At 35.9% G+C, this 22895-nt stretch overlaps 1 protein-coding gene across 4 annotated transcripts in view; it reads right to left on the bottom strand.

Annotated features, from left to right (window-relative positions):
- Zdhhc8 (zinc finger DHHC-type containing 8) overlaps window positions 1-22895 on the bottom strand; it is a 103661-nt gene that overhangs the window by 46716 nt on the left and 34050 nt on the right. For all 4 annotated transcript variants that reach the window (XR_011336085.1, XM_069846916.1, XM_069846918.1 and 1 more), the window contains 2 exons: window positions 7821-8053; window positions 919-1095 (listed from right to left, as the gene is read on the bottom strand). Coding sequence is in view for 3 of the 4 variants with exons in the window: in XM_069846916.1 (XP_069703017.1) it covers window positions 919-1095; window positions 7821-8053 (410 nt within the window). In the remaining variant the exon portion in view is untranslated. The remainder of the gene's footprint in view (window positions 1-918; window positions 1096-7820; window positions 8054-22895) is intronic.

Below are 22895 nucleotides of genomic sequence, written 5' to 3'. Positions count from 1 at the left end.
TATGGAGGAATTTAAAAGACGAAGTGTGAAAATGAAATCTTTGCATCCACGAATAACTGAAGAATCGCGGTCATGAAAATATTTCTTCCATTTCACAAAGGGAAACTAATGATGAATAATTTCTTAAAGAGATGCCAATGTGGGTAATTTTACGATCTTCTTGGGTAATTTTTGAGTGTATGTAACTCTTTGAAAGCTTGTCTTTAATAAATTAATTTTAAATTGCTTGTCATTTCATTTGCAATAAGAGCACAATAGTACCCATAAATGTGCTTGTAGAGCAAAACTAATGCCAGCAGACAGAAAACCATTCAACTATTGCCCTGGTACTTCAACATGCTACATTAGTTTGACGAGGTTGCATTCGTCTTGGAAATAAAGACTTTTTCCTTGCTTTTTTATAATCACCCTCATATAACAAATACAAGAAATATGGAATACACTATTGATGAGTAAATTTGAATGTACTCTGTTCTGTAATAACTTATTTACGAGTCCACTAGATCAGAATGTATTAAATTCCACTCATCAGAAGTCTTTTCTGTACTTAATGAACTGCATAACAGACCACATTTTGTACAAAGAAACTTAGAAGAAGAAGAAGAAGAAGAAGAGGAAGAAGTTGTCTAAGACTAATGTTAAAGTTCATATCAGAATGCTAAACAATCACAGAACTTTCCTTCCAAATTAGGTACTATAACAATCAATGCATTTATTATTACTGGACATTAACCCTGGAATAATTTGATCAATACTCCATGTTACAATTTGTTCCAAGTGACAGATGAGTCTCAAAGTCCACCAGGATTAAGGTCCAGAAGAGCAAGAGGCAGCATTTGAGTAAGGAACAGAAGGATACAATGAACATGCCAGAATGTTATAAACTCCTGCTCCTGATCAAAGTGTGATAGGACTAACCTGCGGACAGGACTGGACATGGCAAGAGGTGTCGCTACACCGATCGCTTTTATCCGTTGCTGCATTGTGGGACTCGGACCTGGTCCTCTAGGGGCAGGTGACTGGACTTGCTGCTGTTGCTGATCAGGTGACAGAGGGTCTGGAGTGTGACTTCGAGATTGGGAGACTTCCATACCCCTGCCATACATAATACAAGAACTCAGTGTCAAAAATAAAATCCTTGTCTTCAGTTACTATTATCATCTCAACATTACGAAATAAAACGCTACTCTGATTAAACCAAAGAGAAATTTATCTCACTGTCAGTCTAACACAGTGAGGAAGTTCAATATTTAATCCAATGCCACCAGGTTGTCTTTTCGACATTTCCAACATGCAAATTATATGAAACTAATAGGTAACATGCTGATATGAGGAGCTTGGTATCAAAGTTGGACAACTCCACTTTTGAATAATTTCGAGGGAAAAATTCAAATTAACTTTACAGGGAGTTATTCCTGAAAGCTTAATTTGCAACTCCACTTTTGTTTTGTTTTTTTTACAGAAGAGGCGAAAAACTAGATCCTTGGAAACCAATGTCACCATTATACGTAGATTTTTTTTTAGACATTCTCATGGGTCATAGAAACATTTTTTCAGTCTCAAAATGCGATTAAAATTAATATTCCGGTCGCAATTTAAGTTTAAAACGTGGAGTTGTCCATCTCTGGAACCAAGTCATGGAGTTGTCTGTTTTTGAAACCAAATGAAGCCATATTTAAAATGGAGTTGTCTGTTTATGAAACCAAATGAAGTCATATTTAAAATGGAGTTGTCTGTTTTTGAAACCAAATGAAGCCATATTTAAAATGGAGTTGTTGGTTTTTGAAACCAAATGAAGCCATATTTAAAATGGAGTTGTCTGTTTTTGAAACCAAATGAAGCCATATTTAAAATGGAGTTGTCTGTTTTTGAAACCAAATGAAGCCATATTTAAAATGGAGTTGTCTGTTTATGAAACCAAATGAAGTCATATTTAAAATGGAGTTGTCTGTTTTTGAAACCAAATGAAGCCATATTTAAAATGGAGTTGTCTGTTTTTGAAACCAAATGAAGCCATATTTAAAACGGAGTTGTCTGTTTTTGAAACCAAATGAAGCTTCCTCGCTTCCTTTTGGGGAACTTCTTTAACATGAACTTCCATATTCTTATTGAAATAACGATGTAACATATTTTTGCAAAGGAAATATACGTAAAACAGCATGTCTTATTCCTCCACAAGCCGATTATATAAACAATCAGCCATGTTGGATTCACGATGCGTGATGGGAAAAAGTGGTACGAATGTGGGCTTCTCATTGGCTACTGAAGGAATTGTCCTAATTTGAAACCAAGCCACAGTGGAGTTGTCTGCATTTTCATTCTAAAGCGCACAATTAAGTGCTATTTTCGCTATGTTCTGTCCGTTTTTTAACCTAAATAGTTCCAGAATCAAATTAAGCATAGAAAATTTTATGAGAAACAATCGATATCTCGAAATCGAAAAAAATGGAGTTGTCTAACTTTGATATTATGCTCCTCATATGGAAAGCAATCAGCAAGGAAAAGAACCATTTATATTTTTTTATTTATGACCAGCCTCATGGTCTAGTGGTCAGAGCTTCTGGCTATAGTTCATGAGGTCCCGGGTTCGATTCCCGGTTAGAGCACAGGAATTTTTCCTTAAAGGGGATTATTCCTGTGTTCGTCTTTGGTCTGGAATTTAGGTTAAGTTTAGATTTAAGACCTCTCCTGGCACCACATTATCATAATCATCCTATCACATCATCGGGGTAATGTAACTTCGCCTTCCAGGCACCCCAATCTCAGAAGTGGGTTACAACTAAGCCACAGCCAGGAGAGAAGACCAGAAATGTCGAAAAGACAACCTGATGGCATTGGATAAAATTTAGGTTAAGTTTAGATTTAAGACCTCTCCTGGCGCCACATTATCATAATCATCCTATCACATCATCAGGGTAATGTAACTCCGCCTTCCAGGTGCCTCAACCTCAGAAGTGGGTTACAACTAAGCCACAGCCAGGAGAGAAGACCAGAAATGTCGAAAAAGACAACCTGGTGGCATTGGATAAAAAAAAAACATTAGAGATATGTTAAAGAGGTTTAAATCATCGAGCACTACATCGTCCTCATAGTTGCAACATTGGCTACACTGCTCTTCACATCACATGGTCGCCATTTAAAAATGTTGTAAGGTTGCAAAAACTTTTAGTATTTTTTATGCTATTATGTATTACTATATTACAATAATTATGAACTGATGAATGTACAGTTACCCTGGAAAAGGATGAGACGATTGAATATTCCTAAGTCTCAGGTGTAAGACACTGCGCATGATCGGAGACCAGAGCACCGATACACAAGATAACGAATATTGAGTTACTTAAATTCAGGCTATTTGGTTTGTTACTAGCATCGTTCCGAAATTCAATTAAAAAACTGCAAAAAATATGATAATATTACGTAATAAAAGACAAATATATACATAAATCGTGTAGTTAAATCGACAATGGACCTTCATGACTAGATCGACACTCCGCACAGAAAGGAAAGCTTTCATGTCGTTTCCATAGCTCAGACGGTAAGACTTCTGCGTGTTGTGTAGAAGAGTGCGAGTTCGATTCTTAGTCTACACAACAATTTTTTTTTTTGTCTAAATAACGTTGAAATAGCTAAGTCACGTTGAAATATAGTTTTACAAAGTCCTGAGATTAAGTGTTAATGATCGCAAACAATACAAAATTACAAGTTATAATATTATAAACGTTAATCTAATGAATGCATTTATACACACACATATATACAATGTAAATGCATATATATTAAAAACTAACAATTAAAATGAAATTTAAAAAATATATAATAATAGACAAACTTTTACAAAGGTTTAGAGTCCTTAGGCTATGTCATTTGTTGAGTAATTATTACAATAATTTATTAATAGCTTTCCCATATGTGTAAGAAATGCACTCGCAAAAAACAATTTTTGTTAAAAGTATGGCTTTGGATTATTTCATTCTCACCCCTGCAGTTAATTTTAACTATTTTATCTACGTGTTTGCATTCAATTTTATTCATGTATGATTGAATGTATAAGCACTGTTGCAGTTATTGACTAATTACATATATTAATAATAATTATTAAATACATCTGTTAAGTAACCAATTGCAGTATCTTTTGCAAAATCTTTAATGTTTAAGTTGTCAATAATATTTCTGTACTATATACTATAATACGTTAAAAGAATTTGCAATAGATTTGGGATCCTCTACTTTATAATCATTGGTTTTAATGAAAAAATATTTTCTTTCTTAGGATATCTACAAGTTTAAATTTAATAATATTACGAATAGGTTTAATTGCATTATCTGAATTTTGTACTTTTCTACTCAAATATATTCTATTTCCCTCTTTCATAATTTTTGATAAATTACACTGTACTTCTTGCAGTATTTAAGAACATGAAGATCATTACATTGCAACTCATTACATATAGATTCTTCTTTTTAATACATGAGATTTTGAAGTCCCTGCGTTATCTACATGTTTTAACTTTTGAATTTTTTCACAACATTGAGTGGAGAACATCCACTGAAGTGATTATGAAATTAAGTGAAAAATTCAATATATTTACTCTTAATATCACTAGTACCAGTATCATATATGTTTTTCCAAGATTCATTTTGTAGACATAAATGTAAATAATCACTAGATACAGCAATTACGATCCTTTCTTAGTTTTTAAATTAATATTTTGAAATTGTTCAGTGACATTGGAAACACATAGGATTTGTTTATAATGGTCAGACAAGCCATTGATTATAGGTTCTGTCGAATAGGAATTCAGTCTAATTCTGTGTACAAAACGTTTATCAATGGCTGTGTTACTTCAGCTTGTATGCTATGGGAAAATGGCCCTACGAATAAGGTTTCCAGTTTCAAGGAGTGAATTTAATTTACTTTTACGGAAAAGTTCCGAGAGATAATCTATGTTTATGTCACTACAGATCACAAATTCCATATGAGATTTCTAAAGTCTTTTCTTTACAAATTCAATGTTGGCTATAAATATTAATAAATAATGTAAGAAATATGAATGATTGTAGTTATAAGTCTGATTTACATTATAAAAAGCAAGAAGTTACATTCCTCGGCAAGATTCAAACTTTCGATGTTTGGTTTTGTCGTCCAACGCACAACCACGGACCTATTCAATGCTTATGTTAATAACATACAATTTAGCTGTAGCAATGTGGTGTCATAACTTGGGGTTTGTTTATTTAATGTAATTAGATTTAATTTGATTAGTTTCGCAACAATTGGACTTCCTGTTATATCCTGTTATTTAGATATTTAATTTAGGGTTGATTTATTAACTATTACTATGCAAGATGCCTCTTATTTCAATAATTCTATATCATGTTAAATAGTCATTGTCTACACTAAAGTATTATCGTCATCTCTCATTTCTCATCGTAATGGCGAACCGACGTGACATGAGACAGCGAGTTATAGCTCTAGTTGAGGCTGGATATGGGGCTAGATCTGCTGGCCGTTTGGTCGGTGTTCCTGGAAGTACAGCCGCGAGATGGGTTCATCGTTACCAAAATTTTGGGGAGGTCGAAAATCGCCCTATTCCTGGGCGTCCGCGGATTTCTTCATTGGAAGAGGATGCTCTTTTATTCGAGACAGTTCGACAGGACCCCTTTCTCACTGCTAACGAAATAAGAGCAGCATCTAACTTTCCCGGCTCTTCACAGACTGTGATCAGCAGGTTGAGAAACCGCGGTATTAGGAGCCGGAGGGCTGCGCAAATGGAAATATTGGGGGAAGCACAAGCTGTCGACCGTCTTGCCTTCGCTACCAATCGAGTGGATTTCGATTGGAGAAATGTAATTTTCTCCGACGAAACAACCATCTCGAGTGATTACGAAGGTCCTGTCCGTGTCTATCGTGAGGATGGTCTCCGACATGATCAGCGCTATGTGCACCGACGTGAAAGATCGGGGCGCTTTAGCATATCGTGTTGGGGGTGGATGTCTTACGATGGACCTGGCGTTATAGAACGCATCGATGGCCGGTTTAATGCGGAAACTTACGAGCACATTCTGGAAAATATATTCCTTCCCTCCGCCCGAGAACGTTTTCCCGAAGGAACATTGCTGTTCCAGCAGGATAACCATCCCGTGCACTATGCTGCAAGCATTCAAAGATGGTTTCAAAGGAGACCCGAGATCGAAATCATTAATTGGCCTCCGAAGTCACCTGATTTGAATGTCATCGAAAATTTATGGGCGGAATTGAAAAGGAGAAGGATAGCCACCTATGCCCACTGACACCCTCGAAATCGAGACGAATTGTGGGATCAAGTTGTTGACACCTGGGAAGATCTCGCCGGGGATCAGAACTTATTCCACAATCTCGTGACATCCATGCCGGATCGACTTAGAGCTGTAATAGAAGCTGATGGCATGTGGACAAGATTTTAAGTTAACAGGTCTCTTTTTGTTTCTTATGATTTTTGTTTGTGGAAGAATACTTTTAACTTCCAAGTAAGATTTATTTTTTTTGACGAGGTTCAGCCCACTTGTAAGACCCAGAAATTGGGCATAAATTATTCCATATTTTTCGACAAATTAGACAGTCGAGGAACTCTGAACAAATTAATTACACCTCAATAAAAAAAAGTTTTACCTGGGATCGAACACGAGACGTTTCGGTTATACAATGGAACCGGCACACTACTATATGAGCTACCGAGACAAGACAGTGATAGCAGCAGTCCAGAATGTAGATCCCTTAGCAGGCATTTGCCATTCGGTACAGTGAAGCAATGATATTTTGGAACTCGAGCTATGTTGTGAAATCCTGGCCTTAAATGGCAGTCTTCTTCGTGATCCTTATTCTGGTCCTTGTCCTTGTTGTGGTCCTTGTAACAATTCTTGTACTATCTGTCATGTTATGTATCCCTACGTCGATATCGAGTGAACCGCGCTGTAGAACTTTAACTTCCGACGACCAAGAATCATCTCATTCTTTTTCAGGGTAACTGTACATTACCATATTCAGTACTAAACCACATCAATAAATTTAAAAATGCAGTTATACTGTCAGACTCCAAAGCAGCTATTCTATCAATAGTCTCTTGACACACACCTTCTTCTCAAATAGCAGAAATAAATAAAATGCTCTCTCAATGCAGATGCTTTAGCAAAGAAGGGCAGCACTGCTACTTACAGACCTGTTACTAAGTCTACGTATTACTCTATGAAGAGATTTATTAAATCTACATACTTAGACTTCAACAAACAAAAGTTGATAACACAATCTCAAGGGAAAAAATGGAACTCTCTGCATCATAATCCACAGTTGATTCCCGATTTACCACGCAAATCGTCTGTAGCTGCATTTAGATTGGCAACAGGGCATGACGGTTTGGCCAAGCATATGCATAGAATTGGAATATATCAGTCTCCTAACTGTCCATTGTGCAACTCAAACCAAGAAATGGATTCAGAACATCTCAAAATCTGTGCGTCAGTGGCTAACCATGACAATATCTTAGAAAAATATTGGAGTGCAAGAGATCAAATGACTTTATTGTCAAATGCCTGGCATTAGAAAACAACAACATACTCAGTACTAAAAATAAACATATTTCAAAACTTTATTTTTAAATATCTATATGAAAATTACTAAATTTCAACATGAAAAAAAATGTTTGTGCAGTATAGTGTAATTATCCGGAAAAATCAGTTATTTGGGACTTGCTTTGTCACACAGTTGCCGGATATGAGGAATTCTACTGTATTTCATTCATTAAGCTACTTATACTTAGCCCTGATATGAATCTCCCTATTACCTTGGCCTGGGATGAGGACTGCCTCGAGAAAATGGACCTCTCATCTGTTGCTGCTGTTGCTGTTGCTGAGGATGACCTCCTTTCCGAGGGGAATCACCTCCTTCAACAGGAGGCAGGAAGAAATTGCTCTTGGATCCATGACGCTGGAGTGGAGGAGTAGGCTCACAGTCCTGTGACTGTGATGCTGTGGGCTCCATATCTGTGTCTGACCCTTCTCCTCGACCAGGCGACAGCTGACAACACAGGCGCAATTCCTCATTACATTTATTTAGTATCTGCTGCAATAACACGAAATAAGTGACGTCCAATTAATGAAATGTACTCTATTCTATGAGCTTAAAAACATTACTTGCTACAGTATAAGAAAATTGCAGTTATTTCGACTGTTCAGTCACGGCATCCAACATAACACATTTAATAACAAATATCAAAATATGATTAATTATTATTCAGTCAATATGGCTTAAGCATTGCATTACATATGAAAACGGTACTGTCGAATACAGTGGGGGGGGGGGGGGGGGAGAGCCATTAATCCTTCCCATTGAAGGCTTTAAGGAACCAACCTGGACGAATACCCAATGTCCCATCCCTACCTTCCCGTGGTGCAGCTGTTAGTAAGCATAATTTTACAAGCTGAACTAAAGGGAGGGGCTACTCATCAATTAGCACAGGTCAGCTTGATGAGTTAATGACCGAATTTGGTATAATTTTCCTCTATTCAATACCTAATTCTCTCTTTACCCTTTCCTATCCAGTCCTCTGACTGAACTCTTACTTTCTTCGACCCCGACAGTATTAGAGCATTCGAGGCCTAGGGGTTCATTTCACTTTCCTTCCTACCCTTCAAAATACTTTTCTGTTCCTAGTGCTGACCTGCTATGGCACTAAAATCGTCCTTCAGTGGCTTAAGGAGGGAAAACTGGTGATCAACAAGATCTCCCAACTAGGTCCAGTGGACCCGTCGACCAACAGCAAGTGTGGTCCTCCAGACATTCTGGGGTTGTGTGTGAATGAAGTAGCCACCAAAACATTAAAATATGGTGTTCACTTAAATCGGCTACAACTTGCCATTTAACTATCATAATCCACAGTTGATTTCCGATTTACCACGTAAATCGTCTGTAGCTGCATTTAGATTGGCAACAGGCCATGACTGTTTGGCCAAGCATCTGCATAGAATTGGAATATATCAGTCTCCTAACTGTCCACTGTACAACTGAAATCAAGAAATGGATTCAGAACATCTCAAAATCTGTGCGTCAGCGGCTAACCATGACAATATCTTTGAAAAATATTGGAGTGCAAGAGGTCAAATGACTTTATTGTCAAATGCCTGCATTATAAAACAACAACAACAACAACAACAACAACATATGAAATAAAAACATATGAGAAAAAATATATTGATGTGTTACATCCTATTTAATCTTGATACAAACGTTTTCGCCCCTAATGGGGCATCTTCAGGTACAAATATAAGTATCATCTAAAATCTATTACAATACAAGCTTACATTTAAAACTACCTTGACTAGAATAAAGTATGACATGGTGACTATGTTATCTATATCAACATTAATTGTCCTGTCAAAATTAAAAACGAATTCATTTTAAAACAATGTGAATGTGCTTAGCCATGCTAAGTAGATCCCTTGTATGGCATCTCAAATGTATTGTGTTTTCAATAAAATCATTAAAATACTAAAACTATACAAATTAAAATCTAGTATTATCAAATGTGGAGTCATAAAGCATGTATAGCTAATTTCGTGGAGCAATTGGAATTCTCGTAAAATGTTGACAACACAATACATTTGAGATGCCATACAAGGGATCTACTTAGCATGGCTAAGCACATTCACATTGTTTTAAAATGAATTCGTTTTTAATTTTGACAGGACAATTAATGTTGATATAGATAACATAGTCACCATGTCATACTTTATTCTAGTCAAGGTAGTTTTAAATGTAAGCTAGTATTGTAATTGATTTTATGCTCGACCATGCCGAAATGTAGTAATTATACACCTGGTAGCAGACCTTTAATGCACGTCATTAAAGTACACCTACTCATTAAAGGTCAGGTCTTTCAGCCAATGACGACTCAGGTTACAACTGTTCAGCCAATGACAGGTCAGCTTTCTACCGTTATAAAACCGCAAGTATCGATTATTCTCGGATATGCAATCGAAAGAGAATTAGCGAAAAGTCACGGAGGCTGGAAATCCAATACTGTCGCAGAAGATTATGTTCTGTTACTATAATAATTAGCGTTAATTGTAAATAATATTCAAATAAATTCAATTTGTCATCTCGTTTTTCAATGTCGAATTCAATAATCAAAGTTATAATATTATAATATTATCAAGTTTAATGGGACTACGTCAAGGTCAATGACATTATTGTTCCTCAGAAAAAATCAATACTTTCACGTCTGCACACATCTCACAATTCACGACCTAGAACAAGGTCACTTCCGATCTTGTCAGTTACAAATAAAATGTATACATCTGAATACCGGTAATTTCAAGTTAGAAATATGGTCGAGCATAAAAAGTCGTATGAAACTCGACTATAATGGTAATTAAGAAGCTCGTATGAAAATTATGAAACTCGCTTGCGCTCATTTCATAAATATCCATACTCGCTTCTTAATTACCTTCATTATAGGCTCGTTGCATAATGTACTATTTGTACCTGAAGATGCCCCATTAGGGGCGTAAACGTTTGTATCAAGATTAAATAGGATGTAACACATCAATATATTTTTTCTCATATGTTTTTATTTCATATGTAATGCAATGCTTAAGCCATATTGACTGAATAATAATTAATCATATTTTGATATTTGTTATTAACACGAGGCTTAGCTGAACATTTTCCAACATGAATTGTAAATTATAACACATTTAGTCTTTCATAAGGTCCAACATGAAAAATACCCATTCATTCACTGCGTTGCAGGACAGCAACTTCAATGCTGCTTCATGCTTCAATGAGCTGTTGAGAGTGAGCCACATTCACGCTGTCCTCTCTGGAGACATATTTCTCCGCAGATGTCACGAATAGATGGTTTCAAACTCGCACGGTTTTTCAAACGTAACCGAAACAGTACAGAACCATTCTGAAGGGCATAAAACCCTTTCAGTCACGAATGATATTTTTGTTTAGAAAAGTCTAATTGTTTGTTCTTGAATCCTTTTAAGTTTTTGTGAATTGCCCACAGTCTCATTTTTACAGCATGATGCCTGGATTTCCAGATATGAACTGTCCACTTAAGAGGATAAGGCAACTGAAAGGACCTCATGTCAGTGCTGGGACAAAAAGAAAAAGGAATTTGTCAAATAAATTTGTGTATAACAAGAAAAAAAAAGTGTTTTCAGTCATTTCACACAAAATAAAAAAAAATCTGCAGTTTCATCTATAGTAATAATAAATCTATAGCCGAAATTTTTCTGGTAATTTTCGATTTTCCAAAAATAATTGGTCCTAACATATATAATTAACCACCCTGAAACTGAAAATCGCTTTTTTGACATTTTTGTTTGTATGTCTGTCTGGACGTTTGTTACTTTTTCACGCGATAATGGCTGAACCGATTTATATGAAAATTGGAATATAAATTAAGTTTGCTGTAACTTAGATTTTAGGCTATATGACATTCAAAATACGTTATTTAAAAGGGGAGTTATAAGGGGGCCTGAATTAAATAAATCGAAATATCTCGCTTATTACTGATTTTTGTGAAATATGTTACATAACAAAAGTTTCTTTAAAAATGATTTCCGATAAGTTTTATTCTTTGCAAAATTTTGATAGGACTGATATTTAATGAGATACATGAGTATTAAAATTAAAATACAATGCCATCTAAGGCGGTATAATGAAATGAAAACAAATGACTACGTCTATAAGGGGCCTTGGACAACAACAATCGAAAGCTATGGAACATAGCCTACAGAGAATGTTTCTGTGTTTGTATGAAGTAATATCGAAAGCTAAATTAACCGATTTGTATAATTAATTATTATTTCACCATTGGAAAGTGTATTTTCTCTAAATGGACATAATGCTATAAAGTTATTACAGTAACTTTCGAGTGCTCTCTGGACCAAAATGACCGCATTTTAATTATTTAAATACAATTTAAATTAAGTAACATATTAAACGATTTATCCTTCTACCAAACACGAATGTTCCCTGGATCAAACATCCTATTTTAATTATGTAATTACTTTATATTTATTTCTAACAGGTGCAGCGGAGCGCACAGGTACGGCTAGTTTCAAATAAAATTTATAAATTCATTGAAATTATTCAAAATGATTGCTCTTCATGATATCTTTCAAGATGGATTCTGTTAAAAATACATAATTTCAGTGAAAAACATTCAAAATAGTTGCTCTCCATAACATTTTTCTGTTGCAGTCCCTTCAATAATAAATGTAGCTAAATAAATAAATGAGGTCCTTTTAGTCACCTTGAACTCTCGAGTGGACAGTTCTTATCTGGAAATCCAGGCATCATGCAGTAAAAATGAGACTGTGGGCAATTCACAAAAACTTAAAAGGAGTCAAAGAACAAGCAAATAGACTTTTCTAAACAAAAAAACATAATTCGTGACTGAAAGGGTTAATAATTAAATTAAGTTTGTAACAACAATAACGCGAAAATGAATTTGGATTTAAGTTTCTTAATATATTTTTTGTACTCTAGCATTATAAGCAGTCTTAATCATTAGTGAAAATCTTACATCATATGCCATAAAATATCATGCCAACTAAAAGATCTTGACTTCTATTATGACGACATAACTTGTGCAATAAAGTTAATATCATGAAATTATTTTTCATGTTATAGGCCCCTAATATTTAATACATCATTGTTGTCACAGCAATCCCTTTCATCATAGACCAGTGGTCGTCAGCACTCGCTGAAATGGGTAAAGAGTAAGTGAAGCAACGTGTTGTGCCCCATCGTGCAGCAGGAAGAGGTAGAGAGCATACCCGCCAGCAGCTACGAATGCAACATAGTACAGTGTGTTCTCTGCGGGTAAGAGATACTAGGCCCAGGGTGCTCTGTGCTGATGACCGCTGTTATAGACCATGGTATTAAACAACCTATCATTCATATTTGATGTTATTTCTTTATTAATTGTTTTATAATGCTGTAGTACAAAAAAAATAATGTATGATACACGTTTATAATGTTATACGGTTACTGCACTTGTCATAATTAGAAAAGTTACTTTGCTCGATCCCTAAACATTGACTCGTGCCATAAAGTGTAACATTATAAACTTGTTTCATAATATTATACTATTAAAATATATTATAATTTTTATTGAGGATGTGAAAATTTAAAACAGGAATGAGCTGACCTGTTTATTGGCTTCATAAATAAATGTACTCATGCTCTGCAGGGAGACATTACTTTTTTTTTTTCTTTGTAGGTGTGAACAGCTTAGTTTGTATCCCTGGTACAGATACTTTGAAAATACAACAAAACCCATCATCATCCTAGGCTGGATTTAAACCCACGATCTTGGATCCATCAGCTAGCACTGTAATTTACGAAACCATTGAGGACGTTGTGGCACACTGAATTTGCTCTTACATATGAAGAGTCCACTGCAAGAATGATGGATGTCATTTGGAATACATTTTGCAGGAGAAGCAATTGAAAGTTTGAAATGCTTAGCGCTCAAAGCTTAACTGTGATTTTCCGATCATTACTGGACAATGACTATCTGTGTTAATGCCATATAACTCTGTATGTACATTCTACTGGGTGTTCAGTTCAAAGTGTGTCATGTCTCGCTGTATGCTGTCACATGGCTAGTCGATGAGCCTAGAGAATTCAATCTTCCTACACTTCCACAGAGGTGTATTACTTATCTGCCAGAGAAGTTGCCTAGCAAGTACGGCATTCATTCAGAAGAGTACTTACCAATACGTACGGTAACACCGGTAGTGGCAGGAATGTGAACTGTTTCGAAACATGTACTGAGGTGAGTTTTTTCTTACTGTCAGGATATGGGGAGAGGGTTAAGACGATTACTTACGTATTTGTTGACATTAACTTCGACGGTCAACATGGACACGGAGCATTTGATTTGTGGAATGTTGCCATACGCAAACGATGATAACAAATACCCTGCATACGACTTGGCCGCGCAAAACACAATTCGAAAGAAGTTATGGTAGCACACAGACCGTACAGACCGCCATCTGTTGCTACGATGTTCTCAAGTTCAGATTGAACACCTTGATTAATAGGCAACTTCTCTGACACCAAAGCTGAAACTCGGTTCAAATCGCTGACTCATTAACGGTGACATCATGACACACTTTGAAATGAACACCCAGTATATGTCTTAAGCTATGCATTGACATCCATCATTCTTGCAATGGACTCTTCATATGTTAAGGAAAGTGAAAAAAGATTCGCTTACAGAAAAGAAAATCAGAACCGAAAACAAGAAAGAGAAATATTAAATCATTATTATTAGTTGAAATATCATACTGGGTAAAGGATACATTTTTTTCTCAATGTTACTGTGTGATGCGTCACTTCTTACAGAGATGCAGACAGTTTCAACATATGTTCTCTTAAATTTGGGTGAATACATGCTGTTTTAATGTTTATATATTTAGTAGGCTAATATTTTACATTAATAGTTTGTGATGTGTTGAATAATTTACACTGTGCTCCAGATCACCAATAATACACACTCTGCACAATCAGAAAGCTTGCCATGTTGCAGTTTACCTACAACTGAGTTACCGTGTAGTTTAGAGATGGACTAGAATAGCATACCATAGGTCTCTAGAATGAGAAAATATAAGGAAAAAAGTTAAATTATTGACGTACCATAATAATGTATCAACTATTTATAGTAATTACAGTTGTTAAAAAACGATATTCACTATCCAGTGTAAATCAGGGCAATTTTAAATAATCGGTACAAAAAGAAAACATTCTTGTCACTACTGTTAACGAATTTATTTCACAAATATGAATATAACATGAAAGGTTACCTCTCCAAGTTTCCATGGACATTCACAGATGTTAGCTGTGGGCATCATTTATAACATGGCCGATATCTACATGATACTCCATTTCATGTCACACCCGTGCCAGCACAATCTGACCAATTGAGTTAACCCCATTGCCTATTCATTGCCTCGACTGCTTTAAGTCCTGTGAAAATGGGAGTACGAACAGCTTGTTCTTCACATACCCCCTCCCAAAAAAATCACAAGGTGTTAGGTGAGCTGGGGGACCACAAAATCAATGGCACATCATCCAACTCAGCACAGCCAATCCATAGTTCTGGAAGATGCTGGTTGAAGTGATTGCGTATGAGGTTATGCCAATGTTAAGTTCTCTATTGGCACGATACATTGATTTTCTGGGGCTTCACACTTAGGTTGCGCGAATGTTTTCCACCACTTCGTTGTTGATGGATGGCCTCTTGCATAAGCAGCCCATCTCGAACTATTTTATCAATCTTATGATGTTGTGATGATGAGATGCTTCTTTAGTAAACCTGGTCCAGAAGTGTCTCTAAACAACAATTTATCGATGACTTTTTGTGTATTCTAAGACACAATAACCTTTTTTTTTAATCGCTGATACCACCATTTTGATTAACAGTACCTCGAATGAGCAATGGCGAATTTTCAATGTTTTCATTGTTGCCAATCAGTGCTTGAAAATTTAACCTTTCACGTTATATTTGTATTTGTGAAATACATTCATTACAGCAGTCACAGTAATGTTTTCTTTTTGTACCAATCATTTAGAATTGCCCTATATTATAGTCACACTACTTCCTACAAAGTACTGAAATTACGTGTTATTACAGAAATAATGTGTCGTTATGCAACAGAAATGATACCTGCCACTTATTCAACGTAATATACAAAGAAGAAAAGCACTTTATTGTTGAAGTGATGTGAGAAAACTCTACATACTGACATTAACATTTTAGATGGGTCTGCGTCTTGTTTCATTTACAATTAAACAAAAAAATTTTTAATCAATTTTGAACCTGCATCAAGTACAATAAAGAAGTGTCTATTTAAAACAATATTACTTATGTCCTAAGATTCTATAGGCTAAGCAAAATGTCCTATTATGAACCTCATGATAAAATGCATACAGAAAGATCAAGGAAAAGATAAAGAACAGAAGAGCAGTAACAGATAGGCTACTTCAGTTCTAAGGCCTACAACAAGGAAGGAATCTTTTTTTAACTAGTTATTTAGCAAAACTATTAAAACAACTGCGAGATTATCCAGTGTTGGTGGAATTGATGATAGTAAGATGGTATATGGCGAGATAAGTCAAGGGTTTGCTATATGATTATCTCACATTTGTCTGATAGGTGGAAAAAACCTCGGAAAGAATCTAGGCAGATAGTCAGCCAAACTGGGAATCGAACCCACATCTGAGCAGTCTCGATCAGTAGGAAAACAAGCTATCACCTGAGGTATGCAGGAGGCAGAAGGAATATAATACTTACTTACAAATGGCTTTTAAGGAACCCAAAGGTTCATTGCCGCCCTCACATAAGCCCGCCATCGGTCCCTATCCTGTGCAAGATTAATCCAGTCTCTATCATCAAACCCCACCTCTCTCAAATCCATTTTAATATTATCTTCCCATCTACGTCTCGGCCTCCCTAAAGGTCTTTTTCCCTCCGGTCTCCCAACTAACACTCTATATGCATTTCTGGATTCGCCCATACGTGCTACATGTCCTGCCCATCTCAAACGTCTGGATTTTAAGTTCCTAATTATGTTAGGTGAAGAATACAATGCGTGCAGTTCTGTGTTGTGTAACTTTCTCCATTCTTCTGTAACTTCATCCCGCTTAGCCCCAAATATTTTCCTAAGCACCTTATTCTCAAACACCCTTAACCTATGTTCCTCTCTCAGAGTGAGAGTCCAAGATTCACAACCATACAGAACAACCGTGAAGGAATATAATAAAGCAGTATTTTATTTTACTGTCTATCCTAAAAGATGTATTATGAATTCCATGCACGGGTACAGAAAGGCACTATTGAATGTTACAGATAAAAGATCAAATGCATGAAAGTGTGATGAGAAGGGTAAACAGCAATAGGGATTATATAGAATAGACACAGCAAATTTTCCTGTTCTGCTTTCCTGTGTGCATGTGCTCCAACAGTGTTTAGTTTCACTTTCAAATGCTAAATGTTAGTGTAATTGAGACACAGATCCAAACAAAATTTGATAACACAATCACAAGGGAAAAAATGGAACTCTCTGCTTCATAATCCACAGTTAATTCCCGATTTACCACGAAAATCGTCTGTAGCTGCATTTAGATTGGCAACAGGCCATGATTGTTTGGCCAAACACCTGCATAGAATTGGAATATATCAGTCCCCTAACTGCCCATTGTGCAACTCAAACCAAGCAATGCATTCGGAACACCTCAAAATCTGTGCTTCATTGGCTGACCATGATAATATCTTAGAAAAATATTGGAGTGCAAGAGGTCAAATGACTTTATTGTCAAACGCCTGGCATTAGAAAACAACAACAACAACACAACGCCTACCTTGTTGCATAATCCAGTAATGGCTTTGCCTCCAATAAATTCAAGTTAACAGCTTTTCCTTATTTCTCAGTGATAAACTACTGTAGCTGTAATAATAATTTTTATGTTTCATATTATAATATAATACATTATAAAATTATGTACCAAATTCGTTTAATATTTGTATACAATATATAGGCGTATGGTTTTACTTCTCATAGGAGTTTTGTTTTTCCATAGTCAGTGGTATAAAATCATTACATATTTTAATTGTTGATAGGGTCAACATCTCAACTCTCATTATAAAGGAACTCTAGAGCCTGTCCACCGTTGTGGCTGAGGGGTTAGCAAGTCTAACTCCGAACCCAGCGGTCCCGGGTTCGATTTCCAGTGAGGACGAGTTGCCTGGGTGAGGTTTTCCTTCACTCCTATAGATGAATATCAGGTAACTTTATTAGGCGACTGGAAATTCCACTCATCTTCGCCACTTCCTTTCCTCCCCCATAATCTTTCCCTCATCATCCCGTATCTGGTTTTTCAGATCACTCTACAAGTGGCCTCCCGGAGTTACTGGCTCTCTCGACCGGCCTCCGTGGTATGTAGCTAAGCAATGTTGGATGGCTTCTGCAACAAGCACCCGAGGCGGACCTACTCAGGGGAGGAGTTTCGCCTCAGACCGACGGGGGGGGGGGGGGGGGTTGGGGGAAGTTGCTCAAGGAGGAATGGTATATAGATTTCTGTTGGCTGTAGGGACCGGTCATTAGAGAGTCATGTGGTTGGATTGGTGCGCGTAGGGGATTTGTGGCACGCAACTCATTCCATATCGAGGGTTAGCACAATAGATCTCAACAGGACGCAGTGGTGGGCCATCCATGCCCCCTCTCACTTAAATTGCATTCCATTTCATTCAAACTCTAGACCCTAGACATTACAGATAATGACGGGTTTATTATTTCATCGGTCCAATTTATTTTATTTGAATACATAATGTACCTAGATGTATTAATTGTATGTTTGTTATATTGGAGTGAAAATTCCCATTGTGGAATCCTGGGAAATGAGAATGCGGATGCTTTAGCAAAGAAGGGCAGCACTGCTACTTACAGACCTGTTACTAAATCTACGTATTACTCTGTGAAAAGATTTATTAAATCTACATACTTAGACTTCAACAAACAAAATTTGATAACACAATCTCAAGGGAAAAAATGGAACTCTCTGCATCAAAATCCACAGTTAATTCCCGATTTACAACGAAAATCGTCTGTAACAGCATTTAGATTGGCAACAGGCCATTACTGCTTGGCCAAACATCTGCATAGAATTGGAATATATCAGTCCCCTAACTGCCCATTGTGCAACTCAAACCAAGAAATGGATTCGGAACACCTCAAAATCTGTGCTTCAGTGGCTGGCCATGACAATATCTTTGAAAAATATTGGAGTGCAAGAGGTCAAATGACTTTATTGTCAAATGCATGGCATTAGAAAACAACAACAACAACATGTTTGTTATATGTCCACTGTGTCAACTGCTAGCTGGTGTGATGTCAGCGCCAACTCTAGGGAAAAAGCAGAATCTAGGCTCAAGCTGGTTTGAAGGTCATTGAAATCAGTCACTGCTATATCAAAGGTACTGACGTGAAGTGTCCATACTTATAATTCCCTATATGCTGGGTTAAAGAAGAAGAGGAAATGAACAGAAGGTGGGAGAAGTGAGAAAGATGACTGTGGTTCAAATCCTGGTTGGAACAAGCTACCTGGTTGAGGTTTTTCCGGGATTTTTCCTCAATCCATTAAGAGTGAATGCTGGGTAACTTCCGGTGCTGGACCCTGGACTCATTTTCATTTTGATGGCATTAGCACCTTCACCTCACTCAGATGCTAGATAACCATAGCAGTTAATAAAGTATCGTAAAATAACCGATAATTAAAAAACACACACAGGACTTTTCTGTCTCCTCTTCTCTACCCTCTCCCCCTCAAAAAATTCCCATAGCTGATAAACCCAGATACTTTGATCCTGAGGCAAACAATGTACCTTTGGATTACAAAGACGACATAAATGCATGTGAAGAACAGAGGCTTTAATCGGATTTTGTTGTTCCTTCTTTCTCAATAATATTACAGCTATGATGCTAATTTACAGTCTCCTTATACCTTTATCCGATTAAGTAACTATACCTAGTGAATTCAAATCAAGAAATGGATTCAGAATATTTCAAAATCTGTGCTCAGTGGCTAACCATGAAAATATCTTTGAAAAATATTGGAGTGCAAGAGGTCAAATGACTTTATTGTCAAATGCCTGGCGTTAGAAAACAACAACAACATACCTAGTGAATATTTGAAAATTAAAAAAATTGTGGAAGTACATCCAGAATGAACCATAAATAATGTCTCTCCTCTAATTTAATCCCGAACACTATGTGATACCAAATAATTTTATTGTCATAAAAAATACATAACTGTAAAACTAAATTGTTCACCTACCTGAAGTGCTTTAAGAATATACAAAGAAGAGTGAAACACGGTAAAGCATAATACTTATGTTAGTGTATAGCAAGGCTTACTATTTTATGTTAAATTAAGCTATCTACTAAAGCTACAAAATATAATACAAGCACTGCATGGAACCATGGTGAGTAGAAAGTCCTCATTTTAAACATAAAAGGTAAAAAAAGGTAAAGGTATCCCCGTAACATGCCATGAAGGCACTTGGGGGGCATGGAGGTAGAGCCCCATGCTTTCCATGACCTCGGCACTAGAATGAGGTGGTGTGGTCGGCACCACGTTCTGACCGCCTTTTACCCCCGGGAAGGACCTGGTACTCAATTTTATAGGAGGCTGAGTGAACCTCGGGGCCGTTCTGAAAGTTTGGCAACGAGAAAAAATCCTGTCACCACCTGGAATCGAACCCCGGACCTTCCAGTCCGTAGCCAGCTGCTCTACCAACTGAGCTACCCGGCTGCCCATTTTAAACATATATTAATAAATAATAGCAGTACGCATATTTAAAATTTCTCAAAGTGTGTAAACCTTGCATAAACAAGCTATGGTGAAATTAGTAACTGTTCACCATGTTAAAAATTGCTTATTTCTAAGAGCTGCCAGTAATATTTTTAAATCACTCATCATAAAACTTCGAATTACAATTCTGTTTGTTAGACCTTCTGTTTCTGAATGATTCTTTGTATGCAGAGTTCAAATACTGGCAAGTGGAACTTTGCCTCCAGGTACCAGCTTGTTTTTTCTCCTCCCCCCCCCCCCCCCTTTCAAGGAAAAGTCTTCATATTTATTACAGTCATTTGATTTATTCTGTAAAAATGTTTAACACTCCTTAAAAGTTCATAACTATCAGAGCACTGAACATCAGGCCTTATTATCCATTCCTCGTCATCATACCTCTTTCTATTCATTCTCTTTCACTGTGTCAGTTTGTTGCCTATGGAACTCCTTACCTCGTCATGTCAGTTAAATAATTTAAACGAAAAATTAAGAATTACTTACTTTTACATGGAATTGATTTGTGAGTGCTAGCCAATTTTTATAGATTTTTCTGTGTGTTTGTATAAATTGTCATTTAGACCTATCATAAAGTAGAATTAGGATATAAATTGTAAATTACTTAATTATGTTTATGCTAGACCATGCCAAAATGTAGTAATTATACACCTGGTAGCAGCCCTTTAATGCACCTCATTAAATTACACCTATTCATTATAGTTCAGTTGTTCAGCCAATGAGAAATCACCTTTGTACCATTATAAAACCGCAAGTATTGATTATTCTCGGATATGCAATCGAAAGACAATTAGCGAAATGTCATGGAGGCTGGAAATCCAATACTGTCGCAGAAGATTATGTTCTGTTACTATAATAATTAGCGTTAATTGTAAATAATATTCAAATAAATTCAATTTGTCATCTAGTTTTTCAATTCTAAATCAATTTCCAGGTTATATCAATATTAATGTTCATGTTATTCTCTAGATTATATCAAGGTCAATGGCATTTGTTCGTCGGAAAAAATCAATACTTTCGCGTCTGCGCACATCTCACCCGCTCTTCACTTAGATAACCATAACATGAATACTTATGAATAATTTCAAGTTAGAAATATGGTCGAGCATAAAAAGTCGTATGAAACTTGCCTATGATGGTAATTAAGATACTCGTATGAAAATTATGAAACTCATTTGCGCTCATTTCATAAACATACTCGCGTCTTAATTACTACCATTATAGGCTCGTTGCATAATGTACTAATTATGTTCAGTTACTATTTCAATGTAAGCTCGTTAATGTGCATGATAATGATTTCATAATTAAGTATAACTATTAATATTACTATTTTTGATATTGTTTCATTGTATATTTCACTTCTGGTAGTGTGGAAGAGAAGGTCTCATGGCCTTAACTCTACCAGAATAATTAAATAAATGAATGAATAAAATAAATGCTTCATGAACAAAAACTGATTCGTCAGTTTGACACACCCTTAGCTTATGAACATAATATATAGAAGAAAGAGTACATGATTCAGGAATATCTTGATTGAGCAATCATATTAAGAATCATCTGTATTGTCGAAAGTAAGTGCTCAACATTTGGTACGAATGAAAATGAATATAACAGACAATACCGGAAAAAAAAAAATAGATAAGAAGGAATATAATTTCTAGCCTGAACCGAAGGCATTAAAAATCTTGATTGAAGAATATCGAAACATAAATTAAGATAAAAGTATTGGAACAAGTAAGGTCAGAAAAAATGGGAAATTAAGATGTTTATTACAATTTAAGAAGCTAAATAAATTATTGAGAACTAGTTCGTGAATAATTTCTATAATTATGATTTTTCACAATATTTAACATGAATTATTTGGCAAATGATTTCTTGGCATATGTTTGCCATCAACCAGCAAATTATATGCAACACTTCTTTCCAGTGAAAGATATTAAAGATATTCTAATCAATTGTATAACATCTCAATATCAAAATTATCTGCCATTTTACTAAAACAAAAATTGTGTAATGAGTTAGAGATAATCTCGTCACTTAAATTTTGTATATTCAAGATTGAAAACTGCATAATATTCCAATGATTTGACAATAGTTAACTCGATTAACAACCCGAAATCTCCATCTTCAACAATAACGATTGATTTGACAAATGTCAGAGATTACGAGTGTTGATAAAATGAAATAATGCCCTTGACAATTGTTAAACATTTGGTATTGTAAACTTGAAACCATCAGTACATATGTTAAATACTTCAATAAGGAAATAGCCTAAATGTTGTTCATAATGTGTAGATTCCAGAAGTTTTCCATTCACTTTCATGCTTCCCAGTCCAGGTCACTGATTATGAGAAACATAACATGGTTCCACCTCAGTCATTATACAGCAAGCATGTCGAAGCATTTCCCCAATTAACAAAGCATTCAGCATGCCACTACAGAAATAATTGAAAGAGAAGATGGAAGCAGTTTT

The sequence above is a fragment of the Periplaneta americana genome, chromosome 15 (genome assembly GCF_040183065.1).
Source record: "Periplaneta americana isolate PAMFEO1 chromosome 15, P.americana_PAMFEO1_priV1, whole genome shotgun sequence".
In the NCBI taxonomy this organism is placed as follows: Eukaryota; Metazoa; Arthropoda; class Insecta; order Blattodea; family Blattidae; genus Periplaneta; species Periplaneta americana.
Note: the sequence above shows the minus strand (reverse complement) of the source record. Positions and strands in the feature narration are given on the sequence as shown.